Here is a 14,205-nt window from a genome sequence, read left to right as displayed (position 1 = left end):
ATATTGATAGAAAGCTAACGAGCTGATATTCTCTGTTTTAAAATAGAAGCAAAAACATAATGTCAAATGTACAATAGTCTATTACAAATCTATTTTTTACACACTCTGTCGAAATAATGGTGCAACCATCGAACAGAGCACATGTGCAGGAGGGAAATATTGTTGCATGAGGTGGAAAAAGCTTTAAAAATTTAAAGCTACAAGCTTTGTAAATGTACGCTACATACATTAAGACCTTAATATGTTTCTTATATTAAAGTTGTTGAATATGTAGCTTAACAGATTCATTAACAATAAACAATGCGTGCATGTTTATCCTCCCATCTCCTATAAAAAAAATTAATATAAATCTGCAGGCATCACTGCTATTGACATTATAGAAGATGTTACACGTATTAATATAAAACAAAGTTATGATTGTAGGATTTGAAAAAATGGAAGTTTTTATAATTTACAGTTCCATATGTATCACTTGTTGAGAAAATAAGCATGAGAAAATTAAGCTCACTACGTAGCTAAGATTTTAATTTGCCGATTCTTCTTCAATTAAAAAAAAACACTTCAAACTATTTTTGTTCCTTTATTCAAACATCAAGAAGTTTTATTATTCCAAAGCATATAAAAACATTTTTAGCAAGATATCAAATCTAAATATTAAGACTTTGTCTTTTTTATTTTTTTATTGTGTCCGCTTGTGCGGACACAATTTGTGGTGTATTTGATACAAGATGTTTATACCAGGCAGTCAATGGCATAATATCGAGACAGGCAACAACACATTCCATCTAGAAAAGAACAGGAAAGCGGCTACACAACAAGAGTTATTCGTTGAAACACAGAGGACAACCCCTTATCCGGTTTCAGCCTGATTGTTGGTCATACACAGAGATATGAAAATAGTAGTGGATCCAGTGGAAGCTATTTTCAATTAAATTTACCAAGAATACGACAGTAAAGGAGTTTCATCTTTAAATAAATTAAACTTAGCAACAATCTGTGGTTCGTTTTAATTCAACATCAATTATAAAGAATTGAGGAGTGTCATATAATGAGCTTTATCATCTTCATTAATTTAAGTTCTCAGACAAAAAAAAATGTTGGTGATGCGTACATATATTTGCATTAAGAAAATCTGCTATAGTTTCTTTAGAAGAAAGTAAGAACCATTTCTCCATAATTATCGGTTAATGTCTTTCTCAAATTTTCCAGTTGGCCAGCAAATCTAGTTTTTTTCCACCAATAAACTATAATCTGCATGTTCTTTCAATAATTTTTTTCAAAGTTGGTGGATCAGAAGAGAGATATTGAACAAAGTTATTACTAGCACCATTTTTTGGCAAACTTGAAGGTACCTTGTACTTACAGTGTCATAGTGATGCCATCGTACCTGGATCCTGTGCTCTTTTACAACAGACTTTTTCTTCTTTGTTCCGCTCAAATGGTCATCAGAATTCCCATTTCTTATAGGAGCAAATAGCCCAGAAAGACGATTTACCGTCCGATTTGAACTCGCTCCTTCTACATTCTCCTTGAGAAGTTTGTCGAAATCGAGAGTTTATTGGTGCTTTTTGCCGTATTTTCCATTTTCAATATAACTTAATTGGTTTTTACCGCTTTTTTATTATAGCGTCCATGTTTTCGTGACGACTACGTGATTTTAGTGATCAAATATAGAAACGAAAATTAAAATAACAAATTTATATCAAATCAGTTAAAAAATTGTTCTAAGTAATCTTTGAGTTTCAGTCATCGTCACAATGAGGAAAAAAATTCCAAAATTCTCAAAACCTTTTCTAAAAGGCATGAAATATAACACAAGTAACTTAAAGCTTCTACTATATTCTGCTGCTGGAGTTTTCATTTCAAATTTCATAATGATTCTAAATGATGTATTGGGGAAGAATGAAGGTGTGTACCTTGTTGTTTTGCAGCCATTATTGTTTATCTTTTTATAAGTGCATGGCTACCACGGTTACAATTAATTGCATTAAATTAGATAAAAACAAATTGAAATTTTATCACCCATATTTAACAAACAATTATAGTTAAGGAATACTTCTTATATTTTGTCAACTTTTTAAAAAATGAAATTAAAGCCTTTCATAAATGGCTTTCTATAAAGTTTGGCAAAAGTGTGCTATGCATTACGCCTGAATATAGTAAAGCAACATGAGGGAAATTGGATAACAGTATAAAGCTTAAAACAATTAATATATGTATTTAGCAAGTTTGAATAACTACATAAAGCAAATAAAATGAGGTTAGTTTTATATGCTTCTAATGTACTAAATCCACTTAGCTTAGTCTCAGACGCGCCAGCGTCGTGGGTAGACACATCAGTGGACGATCATACATTTTTCAAACAAAACGTAATATATATTTCAATATTATGTAGTAATGTATTTCCAAAAATATTAAAAACAAATATATTCAGTTCATTTATATATACAGTTTAATAAAGCTAGATCGCTCGTATATTTTAATCATTAAGTTTTGCAAAAGTAACGTGTTTGCAAACGAATTAATAAGTTCATCGTAATTTAAAGATAATGTAATATCTTTTTCAACGTTAATAATCATCAACGAATTCAATTGTTGCTGCATCATTTTAGATCTTAATCTGTTTTGACATGTTTTTGAAAGCGTTCGTTCACACTTTGTCCAACCAATCGCAAGTGTAGTTGTTGTTTCTGCTGTTTTAGTGGAAAATGTCCTTATAGGGTTACACAATCCAAACTGTTTCCAATTATCACAGATAAAACTCCTGACAACTGTAAAATAAAGCAGTTATCCCTGCTTGTACGTTATGTCTGGAATGGAAGAGTGAAGTAACGACTCTTGGGAATAAGACCAGTAAGAGAAACCACTGCAGAAAGTCTTTTCAATACTGTGTGTAATAAAGTAAAAGAACATGGAATAAACATGTCAAATTGGCGTGGACAGTGCAATAATGGGGCATGCAATGTTTCAGGAATTCATACTGGGTTACAAGCACGAATTAAAGAACTTCCACCTTCAGCTGTTTTTAATCACTGCTATTGCCATGTGTTAAACTTCGTCATTGTAGACACAATGAATCGAAATCGAATGGCAAAAGATTTCTTTGGGACATTACAAAATGTATTCATTTGTATTCAAATGAATACATATTCATTGAAGCCTGCTCTAAACGGCATGCAATATATTTAGATCAACAAACGAAGGTAAATCAAGCTTCTGGTGAAGAAGGGGGAAAGCGAGTGTATTCATTGAAGAAATTATCAGATAGCAGATGAGCCTGCTGTGCAGATAGCATCAAGGCGTTCCACCACACTATAAAAGCCGTAGCTGTACTTTAGACGCGACCTCGAGAAAGTGAAAAGAAAGCAAATATTGTTGCTGAAGCAAAAGGATTACTCCAATATAAACGTTACGATTTTGAGCTTATTCTAGCATTGGAGGTATTTTTTGTATTTCTTTTTGAAGATTTTATTCCAGGCAATGAGTGCAAAACATTCAGCTTTGAAAACTAGGCCTGTTTATTAATCAACAAAAAAAGAAAAAGTGTAAATAAACTTCATCGACGAATTGATGAAAAGTCTGAGACTGCTGTACATATATCAGTACATTGGAAACTCTCTGGTTTTATCTCCTTCTGTACTTTCTGTGAATTGCATTGCTCATTTCGTTTGTTAAAAAGAATTCTTTCAGTCTCAACTCAACCATATGATTGCTTCTATTGGGAGCCGTTTCAATGCAAAGAACGCCTCACTCGTGCAGGGTCTAGAGTTTATGCATCATTTTCGATTTGGAAATCCAGAGGCATGGAACAAAATTCTGGAGGCAGTTAAATGGTTCCAGAAAGTTCTCGATATAGATTCAATTCAAAACGAAATACTTTCTTTGAAAGTTTCCTTACTGTTAGATGGTTTGCTAAAAAAGCTGAATATGACAAATACAGAGACACTTTTGTTTATCTGTTTACTGTGTCAAATAAAGAGCCTGAATGCTATGCTGCAACCATAAAATTGATAAAAATTGATAAAAGTTGTTCCTCTGTTATTTTGCAGTGCAGAAAAAGCATTTTCCAAGCTCAACCTTATAAAATATTGGTTGAGATCAACGATGAACTATGAAAGGCTACAAAGTTTGATGCTTATGTCAGTGTAATCTGATATAATGGACGGGTTAGACATTGAAAATGTAGTTCAATAATTTGTGGATGTTTCTACAAGAAGGTTCAATTTAGTATAAAAAAACCACATGTTATACACGTTGTTAAGAACTTAAGTCGCTCTCACAAAAACACATATGCTACTGATAAAAGTATTAGCCATTGTTTGCAATACTAAATTTATTATAGTAGCTGGTGCTTGTTTATGGAGATTTCTTAGTTTGAAATACGCCTTTGTTAAAATACGTAAAATTCATAACAAAGATTTTTACACTACCTATGTTTAAAGTATGTTTTTGTGTAGCAAAAAATGAAAAATTATGCAAAGCACACATCTGAAGAAAAAATCGCCATTGAGGGATTCCTGATCCTCCCAGAATACCTCATGCCTTTGACGTTTGACAGTATTTGTTCCTTTTGGTTTCCGTCTTAGTTTCCAGCAAAATTTCCGAAAAACATAATTTTCTAACAAAAGAATAGCAACGTAATGCTAGGGGGTCCATGCCTCCCTGGCCTCCTTAGCCAAGAAGCCTCTGCCCATCGTCTATTAACCCCACTTTTTGGTGATTCGATAATTTGAAATAAACCTGATCGAATGAATATGTTACGTTCGATAATAGAACAATATTGCTTGGTGTCACACTAGTCACAATAGTGTAACTAATATCAACACCATTTTAAAAACAAACGGTTATAAGTTAATCAACATTACCAGAAATGTAGGATAAGAAAGCTATTTTTTTCAAAATGGCGTCAGTTTTTATTAGTAAAGGAGTGGTGGAAGATTTAAATTCAAAATTACACACGATAATATAGCATATTATTACAATGCCTCACACGATAAATGTGGTAAAGCTGCCAAACATTATAAATTACCTATAAATGATGAAAGGAAACGAAGTTTACCTATTTTTTCGCGCATTTAAGATTTGTTTTAACCAAACACTATGCAAAAAACAAATTCAAACACTCCAGTCTTTTATGTCATGGAATGGTTTCCCTCTTACAGTCCGGAAATCTTGATTCATAAACTCAAAACCAAAATCATAGCTAAAAATACCCCCCCCCCCAAACAAAATACTGAGAATGACCTTCGTAAAATTTTCATTAGAGTGCCATATCTAGGCAAACAGGGTGAATGTTTGGTTTTCAATCTTCTTCGTAAAATTCGCCGAAGCTTAAAAATTCCCATCAAACCTATAGTTATATATGAAACAAAAAGACATCAATTTTCTGTCCCAAAAAGACAAAATTCCGTAACTCTCTAAAGCCAATGTTATATATGAATTTAAATGTGCAGGCTGTGGTCATTAAATATGCCAAATAAACTTAAAGTACCTCCTACCTTAAACAACTAAAAGTATTCTAATTTAAAAATATAACTGTTTTTAGAAAATTTTCAATCCATGAACAAGCAACGAAAAACATTTAATTAGTAAGCTATATTAATTTTTAACTGCATAATAGAAAAAAAGAACTCTAAATTTTTTCTTAAGTTAGCATACATAACCATTACAACTTTAAAAAATTTACTTGAACAGTGGCAGAACTTCCGTCTTTGAGCCTCCTTTGTTTGTGACGTAGTTATATATTTTGATGCACTAAAATTTTTAGCAGTATCTTAAGTCTGATTGCAAATAGTAATTTAGAAATTCGTACATTTGAAAGGAATGAAGTCGAAAGTTACTTAAAATCAATATATGTTTTCTTCATTAAACTCTTCTTTATTGACAGGTTATCACTTTATCTAGTTTCTTTTGTTCTTTTGTTTTTGTTGAAACAAAAGATTTTTAAAAAATACGATGAATTCTTACAAGGTCTAAACTGTGCCCATTCATTTTTTACTTTTTTTTTTGAAAATAGTGACTAGAAAAATGTACAATTTTTTCATTGCTGCATCTTGGTATTTAGATTTTTCTCCGTTTGGTATATGTACATTGACGTTACATATGTCGGCATTATATATTGACATTATATTTGAATTGTCATCAGTGTAATTTTGAATCACTTTTCAACAGATATCAACTTTTTTATCTGTTGGCAAGTTGCTGACAGTTATGTTCCCGCTTTTAAAACATGATTCTTTACTTTAATCTCCTTGCCGCATTAAATTACTTAAGGACATAGTGCAAGTGTCTTTCAAAATAAAAGTTAATTTTGTTTAGAACATGCACTTAACAATTTCTACTTTAAAACACAGTAATGGAATGAATGTGATTAGTTTTTTTTCATGATGTGATGTATGACGACATCTGTCGGATCTCATGGGAACGAGGACTCATGTTGCATGTTGTTTTGTTCCGTTGGATTTGTTCTTGCGACATTGCTATCAATAAAACTCTATAAGCCCTATATTGAAGACGAGGAAAACGTTTTACTTCGACCAGAGGAATTTCAAACCCAGTTAGGCGACCACACGGCAGACAAAATTAAAACAGATGAAATTTAATATGACGACTTTTTGGGAAAATCGAAGAATTTAATGGCAATAATGAAGAATGGCGACATTTTGTCGAACTTAAGAATCACGTTTTCGGGCAAAGATACGGAGGACGAAACCAAACACCGATCGAGTTTTTTGGTTAGCGTAGGGCAAAAACGTATAAGTTGATTCAAAGTTTGGTAACCATCGATGTCCTCAAAGCTAAGAGCTACGAAGTGCTGGCGCTACCGTTACAGGATATAACTACCAACCGAAACCATCCAAACCATTCACAGACAATAGTGCAGCGTTTAAAATTCAACACTCGATGCCAAAACCAAAGTGAGACCTTTTCAATGTTAATGACAGAATTAAAGCGTTTAATCAGAGGATCGCGAATTTGGTTGAAATTTGGACAAAATGAGGCGAGATTGACTTGCTTGTGGGACATATTACCAAAAAATTCAATAGCGATTATTAACTGAAGCAAAACTGACCTTAAAGAAAGAACTTGACCTTGCTTTTGCTATTGAAACGTCGGAGAAGTTCGCTTCAAAGGATCATTGACGTAATGGAGGTGGTTGTAATTCTTCACGTTTCTTGTGTAACTTGGGTAAGCCATAAACGCAGAATGGTTGAGAGTCTTTTGGGAAAATATCATTGTATACTTGGTTGTCAATTGAACCCTTCCAACATAATTTTCTTAGCAGTCGTTGTAGTTTAACTTCTCGGGATAGCATAGGATTTTCATCCAGTGGTGTGAATTTTGTTGTGTTTAATAAGTATATTTTATGCTCATTATAGAAAAATCAAATGAAACCTTTGAAAAATGATTTTCTAATAAGTTTTGAAAAATCTGCTAAACATTACTCAAACAAACATGGTTGAATACTGTTCGCAAAGCTTACTTTAAAAGAAAGTACATCTACAGCCAGTTCTACATAAATCAAATTACAAATATATATAGCCTGAAAAGAACAAGTGTGTTTCCTATTTCCACTATTGTAATTAAGAAACAAAATGTATCCCATTGATTTAAGCTCTATTACCGGCTTTCTTGTGCAATAAGCTGAGTTCCTGCAGCTGTTTATTTGAGGTTTTCGCCAGCAGTAAATACCGTTGTATGGACCACCAAAACCAATGAAAGAATCGGATGAATCACAATTGTTTTCATTGTTTCCCAGTATACCAAGCCTTACACGAGCGTGTAACTTGGCTGGTGCAATGACGTTAAAACCTTCTTTATTGCAGTTTTGTTGAAGAACGCTGTCTTTGATTAATGACATCCATTGGCTTCGGCTCAAACTTGTTTTGCGGTATTTTCCATCAGCGATGACATCATACAATGATTTCGCTTTCATATTGAAGCTGATGAAGTTTGTACCGTTGAGTTTCATTCCAACACATATCTTGTTAATTTTGGTGCTCCAGTAGGTAGGAAGTTTTGTTTCCAAATCATCCATTCCTGTTATACCATTTTAATATTGTAACTACTTTTATTTGTCCAAAACGATGAGTCAAAATCGAATGTTTTCTAAACAAAATTTGTAAAAATTAAATAACGAATTAAAAATTCTGTTCAAAGTTAAACATTTCTAATATTTATTTTAAGTACAATAGTATTTCCTGTCTCCAAAAAAAAGGTATTTGTATTAGACATGAACTGATCTGAGTTATTATAAACTCTACCATACAATGACAAATCGACCTTCTGTAACTGTTTCAATGTTAACACAGGCGGAAATCACGTTGTGGCCATGGTGACACTTACTGTCTCTTCCACAATAAACTCTTCACTCATTGGAATTTCAAGTTTATGTCGAGAACGTAAAATGAAGTAAATATACAAAAATTAAAAAAAATAAACCTAAAGTGTTAACAGTTCTACTAGTCAATCACACATAACTACATACATCTTTACGTGCTTGCCGATGTGATAAATACCCTAGCCCAGTCTCTAACGGTCCTAGTTTTTAGTGATTCAATCTTCGAAAACAGACAAACTTTTCTGAATAATATGTTCAATTCATTTAAAGAGTACAAAAAATTTTCGAAATTATGAGAAACTTTTGCAACCACCTCTCTATACTTCTAGACATGAATTTCGGCTACTTTTATATAAGCATAAAAACAAGATATAATTAGCCCAAGATATTACTTAAGTTTGAACTCACTTTCCTTTTAATATGAATACATGCTGCTTTCATTCTCCAAAAAACGTTATAAAAAAAGGTTTTTGACTTGGTTGTTTCATGATGTGAAAGAAAATTGCGAGAAAATATCGAACACAAAATTTGTCAAATGAAAAATTTTCCCAAGGCATCATCTGACCTGGGAAATGTTTTAAACGCTTAAAGTTAAAGTTATTTAAATCAGTTTTTCAAAAATAAAGAATCGAGAGTTTAAGATTCTCTAAAAAGTCAGCCTTTGGCATTTTGCATTGGAAAAAGTACAGTGAGCAGTAAGCAATGAGATGTTTTGTTAGCGTATATATATAAAACACAATTACAATCCTATTGCAATTGATATTTTCAATCTTCCAATCAAGTTTCCATTAAGTCACGTGCAGAAGTCGTAAAGATATACACAAAACGTCAATATAGATTGTTGCAACTTAGTTGAAACCTAGTTTAAGTAATAACTCATGGTCTTATAAGATCATCAAATCTAAACATAAAATTTAAATGTCTTTAAAAAATGACGCTCATGAGTTTAATGTGGCTAGGTTTTTATCATACCTGATTCCCATCAATTTTCATCACTAGCGTCCAGCCTTCTCCAGAACAACCCGATATCTTTTTCTGACAGAAAACTTTGCTGTAGCCTAATGAAGTGTCCGTTTTTATTAGGTACGCACAATCTTTTGAGCTTTTGCATATATTTAAAATTAAAGAACAAAAAAAAGAAATCAATATGAATCTGGAATTTGTCGTTGAAATTTAGTTTTAAATTTCTTTACAAGAAATGCAGGCAAGTATGTTGTAGTTTTTCAAATTTTGCAAAAGTACTTTTTCATAGTGAAAAAATAAATATAAAACGTAAAAAATTATTAAAACAATGTGAGTGCTACTACCAAATATGATCAAATACGATGATATACCTGTCATCTTTTACAGCTTCTTTGCATGATGTAAAAACTAAAAATTATGCGCCACAAAGAGTTAGAAATTCATGAACTGAATGCTAGTGCAGGTCATTATTTTCAATTTAACAAATTTGAATAATATGATCACACTTTTGATGAATAAGAGAGACATCAATGGGCAATTTTGTTACCTTTTTTTATTGGCGTTACGAAACTTGCTTCATTTTGAAGTTTAATGATTTGTGTTTGCAATTTCACAATTTGTGTAAGTAGATCAATGATTTGTTTTTGTACAGTTCTATTTTTTTGTACCTTTGGCAAGTTTCGTTGCAACCTTCTCAATTGTGACACGTTTATTTGTTGTGAATGTACTATTGCTAACAAATTTAACAAATTTAAATAATATTGTCACACTTTTGATGAATAAGAGAGACATCAATGGGCAATTTGGTTACCTTTTTTCTTTGGCGTTACGAAAGCTCTGGCTTCATTTTGAAGTTTAATGATTTGTGTTTGCAATTTCACAACTTGTGTAAGTAGATCAATGACTTGTTTTTGTACAGTTCTAGTTCTTTGTACCTTTGGCAAGTTTCGTCGCAGTCTTCTTAATTGTGACACGTTTATTTGCTGTGAATGTACTATTGCTAAAAGCAAACCCGAAAATTTCTAAGCACGTCATATTTTTCAAAAATGAAAATGATTTTCTGCTATGTTATTTATCTGAAATATATTTTTTTAAATGCTTTAAGTATATTAAGAGTTTTCTCTTTCATGAGACGACGTGTCAGCTCATATGCATTTTCCTAAGTAATGGCTACATGGTTTTAATTTGCACGAAGGAATATTTCACTTTCAAATATAGAAACTAATATATCGTATTTTTAATAAATACAGCACTTGGGTATCTCTCCTTCGGGGCAGACCTTAAGCACTCCATTTATAAGCCAAAAAAACTCTTAAAGAAAGTGGTTTTTGCATGTTTGTAAAGATGTTTACAATTTTTTTGTATAATTTGTTCAAAGATTGCTGTGTAAATTTATCTTTTCAAACTTGGTCAAACCAACAATTCTTAAATTCAGTCATTGCTTAACAGGGCGGATTTAGGATTTTTCAAAAAATCATTCATTGAACTCTAGAGGTGCTGCTCCCCTAGGGCACTCCGGAGGTATGCTACTCTGAGAAATTTTGAATTCAATGCCTCTAAAGTACAATTTTTAGGGTTTTAGAGCAATGCAAAAGGTTTTTTTGTGAGCATCGTTTTTGCGTAAAAACAACATATTTTGCAAACGCTGTTTAGAAACGCTGTAAATGAACAATTGAACGTTTTGCAAATGTCAAGGCTCAATAGCATGCCTAGAAACACAAAATTTACTTTACAATGATATTATTCCAAAAAAGATATAGTATTCAAATTTTTTTACAAAGTTATTAGTACAGACCCCCCAAAGACCTCCATTAACAGGTGTAAAAAAGCTCAAATTTTAAACCGTGCTAGTTGATTCTAACCCATTGCCCATATATACCTAGAGTGCCTGGAAAATTCACCTATTGAGAAAAATTTCATGATCTTCTATTTCCAAAGATTAAAGTTAATGAGTTTTCCCAATTAAGTACAGCTTAATACAATTCGTTTTTATGAAGCATTAATTACATAATAGATAGATAACATTTAACCGTTGTCTAAACAGTTATAGATACACGAGTATGACGTCAATTGTGATAAAACTAAAAGTGGCCACGAGCCGCCCAAACGAGTGATTGGCTAACGAAATAAACAAGCAATTGGTGATCAATTTTGTTGAGGCTTTGTTTTCGAAGGCGAAGTACAGATTAATGTTTGAGACCCGGTTTTCCATTTCTATTTCCTCAAATACCTTAACTGCCTAAGCTAAGTCTTTGTGAATATCTTTATTTTCCCATTCAGGGAAGTATTGCGATAAATTTTCAAATATATACGCCATTTGTTTTTTTTATAAACATGAAATTTTCTGTGACGTCAATTCCGTGCGTATGTCCTCTTATAGACCATAGCACTCCACCAATGAAATTGGTTATTATATAAACTGAACTCTTGCCTTTTTGTAAATTTATACAAGCTGTGCTATATAGCAAATACCAGTGAACTGGCCATAAAAGACAGAATACAACCAACATGTCTTTTATGATATAATTACATGAGATGATTATTGATAAGTACATATTTCATAGAATTCATGGTTGATGATGCTCAAATTGGTTCATGTTTTATGTTTCATGGTTATCTTTAACTCTGAAATAATTTATTATAAAAGTTATATCGATCATCAGAAATAATATTTAGTGATTGGTCATAAAAAATATTTTGCTGTTTTGCCAAGTTTCAAAGCTTATCACCATACCTAGGAACACAATTCTTATTAACATGGAAACTGTTCTTCCTACATTGACAGGCCTAGAAGTTTTGACAAAGCATCTGGTTTAAGCCCCAGGTCAAAACATCTTCACATCTCTACATGAGGTGTTCAGTTAGAAAAGGGCGATATGTGACTTGGGACCCTCGATCGATTTGAAATAGCACAGGTTTAATACTATATACTATACTCCATTAGTCGATATCTGTCAAACCAGTCAGAACAAGACAAAACTTATCCGTTAAATCAGTCAAGCCTTCCTGCTTGTCACTCAGTCAATAGAGTATAATTACAGATAAGTTAAAATCCACTTATCTGTGTACCAACACATATTTATATAACTTTTCAGCAATAAAACAGAATTGTGATAATCAAATTCGAACGATACTAAATCGGAAACTTATAATGATCTCAAAAAATTATAATCATTAAATTCGATAAAAAATTTTTGAGCTATAAACGTTAGTTGCGTGATTGATTTGGCATACCATAGATCCGCCCTATTACTTAACTCAATCGCCATTTGGCAAACTCCCTGTTCAACCCATCAATTGCGAAATCCATGAATTGCTAACTTCAGTTAACCTCCAGAGATCAACCTGTTCTATTGCATGAATGAAGATTGATGCCGTTCGAAAAGTCAATTTCGACGGTTAACAATATTCGGCATTTTTAATAGTTGTTGAAAATTTATAATTGTAAGTGTATTATGATAGCACTTACCAGTAACAAATAGTAGATATGATAATGCAGTCAAAATCAAAGCCAAATTATGATTTGCCATTCTTGCAACCAAATGGTTAGATAAAAAATAAAGATGAACGCCAAACACAAGCACTTTAAATGCACAGTGCATTTTAAATTGTAAATCTAACCATTGTTTGCTACTAAACAGGAATTTTCTTGTGCTGTTACTGAAACCAGACAGTAATTTTTCTTTCTTATTATAATATTAAGTGGCTTTGCAATGCTAATTCTTATTTAGCGCAACAGGCGAAAATGGCCTGTAAGAAAGAGCTCGAATATGACATGTTAGTTAATTAAAATTGCCATCAGTATCATTTCATCTTACAATGAGAGTTTTCAACTATCATCGCAAGATGAAATGATACTGGTAAAAGAGATAACATTGTATATCTAAAATACATGAAATACGATCCAGATAAAAAAGTTCATAAAAACAATTGTCCAAGTGATTATTTGTTTACCTAATAATAAAACTTTAAAAATAGACGTTGTATAATTGGTATAAATGTAATCGCCGAAAATAACACTTTCAATACGGCCACATATCAATAATTTTATTAACTAAGACGTTTCGTCTTTAGCTTTTAACTTCCTATATATAGATACATAAAGTTTAAAATCCTATATATTAATTATACAATATTTGCAGAGTGTTAAATTACAAGGTATTGTCATGACAGTATTGCGTTTGTCATCACTATATAGTCCAATCTGGTAATGTCTTAAACAAAACGAAACGTTATTATTAGTAAAATTATGTACTAATGGCCATATTGAAAGTTTTATATTGAGCAATATTATTATTGTCACAATGTTGTATGATTATAATAATAACAGCAACTTTCTAAATATTAAAGTCAATTGTACTTTACATCTATAGTAAATAAAAAATCTTATATGTAATTAGCCTTATTTGGACAATTTTCACCTGAAATATGTGCTACACCTTTGAGTTTACAATTTATGGACATAATAATTATCTTCATTGCTCGTTATTACGAGTGCACTGCTACAAATAAACGTTATCTTCAAATAAGTTTCTGCTCATAGAAACCCAAATGTCATGGACGAACAAGTATACTAACAGTGTAAGAGCATGATTAAGATACAACATGGCCTTTTAAATTTTGAAGTGCTTATTGATATGACACCTTTTTAGCTTTGCCTACGTAAGATATATATCACATGAGAAGTAATGTATAATTGACTTCAAAGGGTATTACATGGCTATGTTTATATTAGAACCCAGCATTGGCAACCTACTACTATATTTTATGTATTCTGGCTTGAAATTGTAATAGCGTATATCGTCGGTTTGATACACAAGTACTCTGCAGTAAAAAGTTTGAAGACCCCTTAATATGATTTTTTTTGAGAATGTGGCAGATGAATGTACACACCAAACGGA

The 14,205-nt window shown here is 32.0% G+C and overlaps 1 protein-coding gene across 1 annotated transcript; it reads right to left on the bottom strand.

Moving 5' to 3' along the window:
* Positions 1-7,441: 7,441 nt before the first annotated feature.
* On the bottom strand, positions 7,442-12,879 carry LOC124457132. Its single transcript, XM_047007420.1, is given in 6 exon segments — positions 7,442-8,055; positions 8,058-8,109; positions 9,314-9,443; positions 9,676-9,712; positions 10,116-10,304; positions 12,774-12,879. Coding segments are annotated over 6 exon segments (1,083 nt in total). The 5' UTR covers positions 12,835-12,879.
* Between the last annotated feature and the right edge of the window lie 1,326 nt (positions 12,880-14,205).

This window comes from Xenia sp. Carnegie-2017, unplaced genomic scaffold (genome assembly GCF_021976095.1).
Source record: "Xenia sp. Carnegie-2017 unplaced genomic scaffold, XeniaSp_v1 HiC_scaffold_6, whole genome shotgun sequence".
Taxonomy (NCBI): Eukaryota; Metazoa; Cnidaria; class Anthozoa; order Malacalcyonacea; family Xeniidae; genus Xenia; species Xenia sp. Carnegie-2017.
This window is presented reverse-complemented; position numbering and strand designations above follow the sequence as displayed.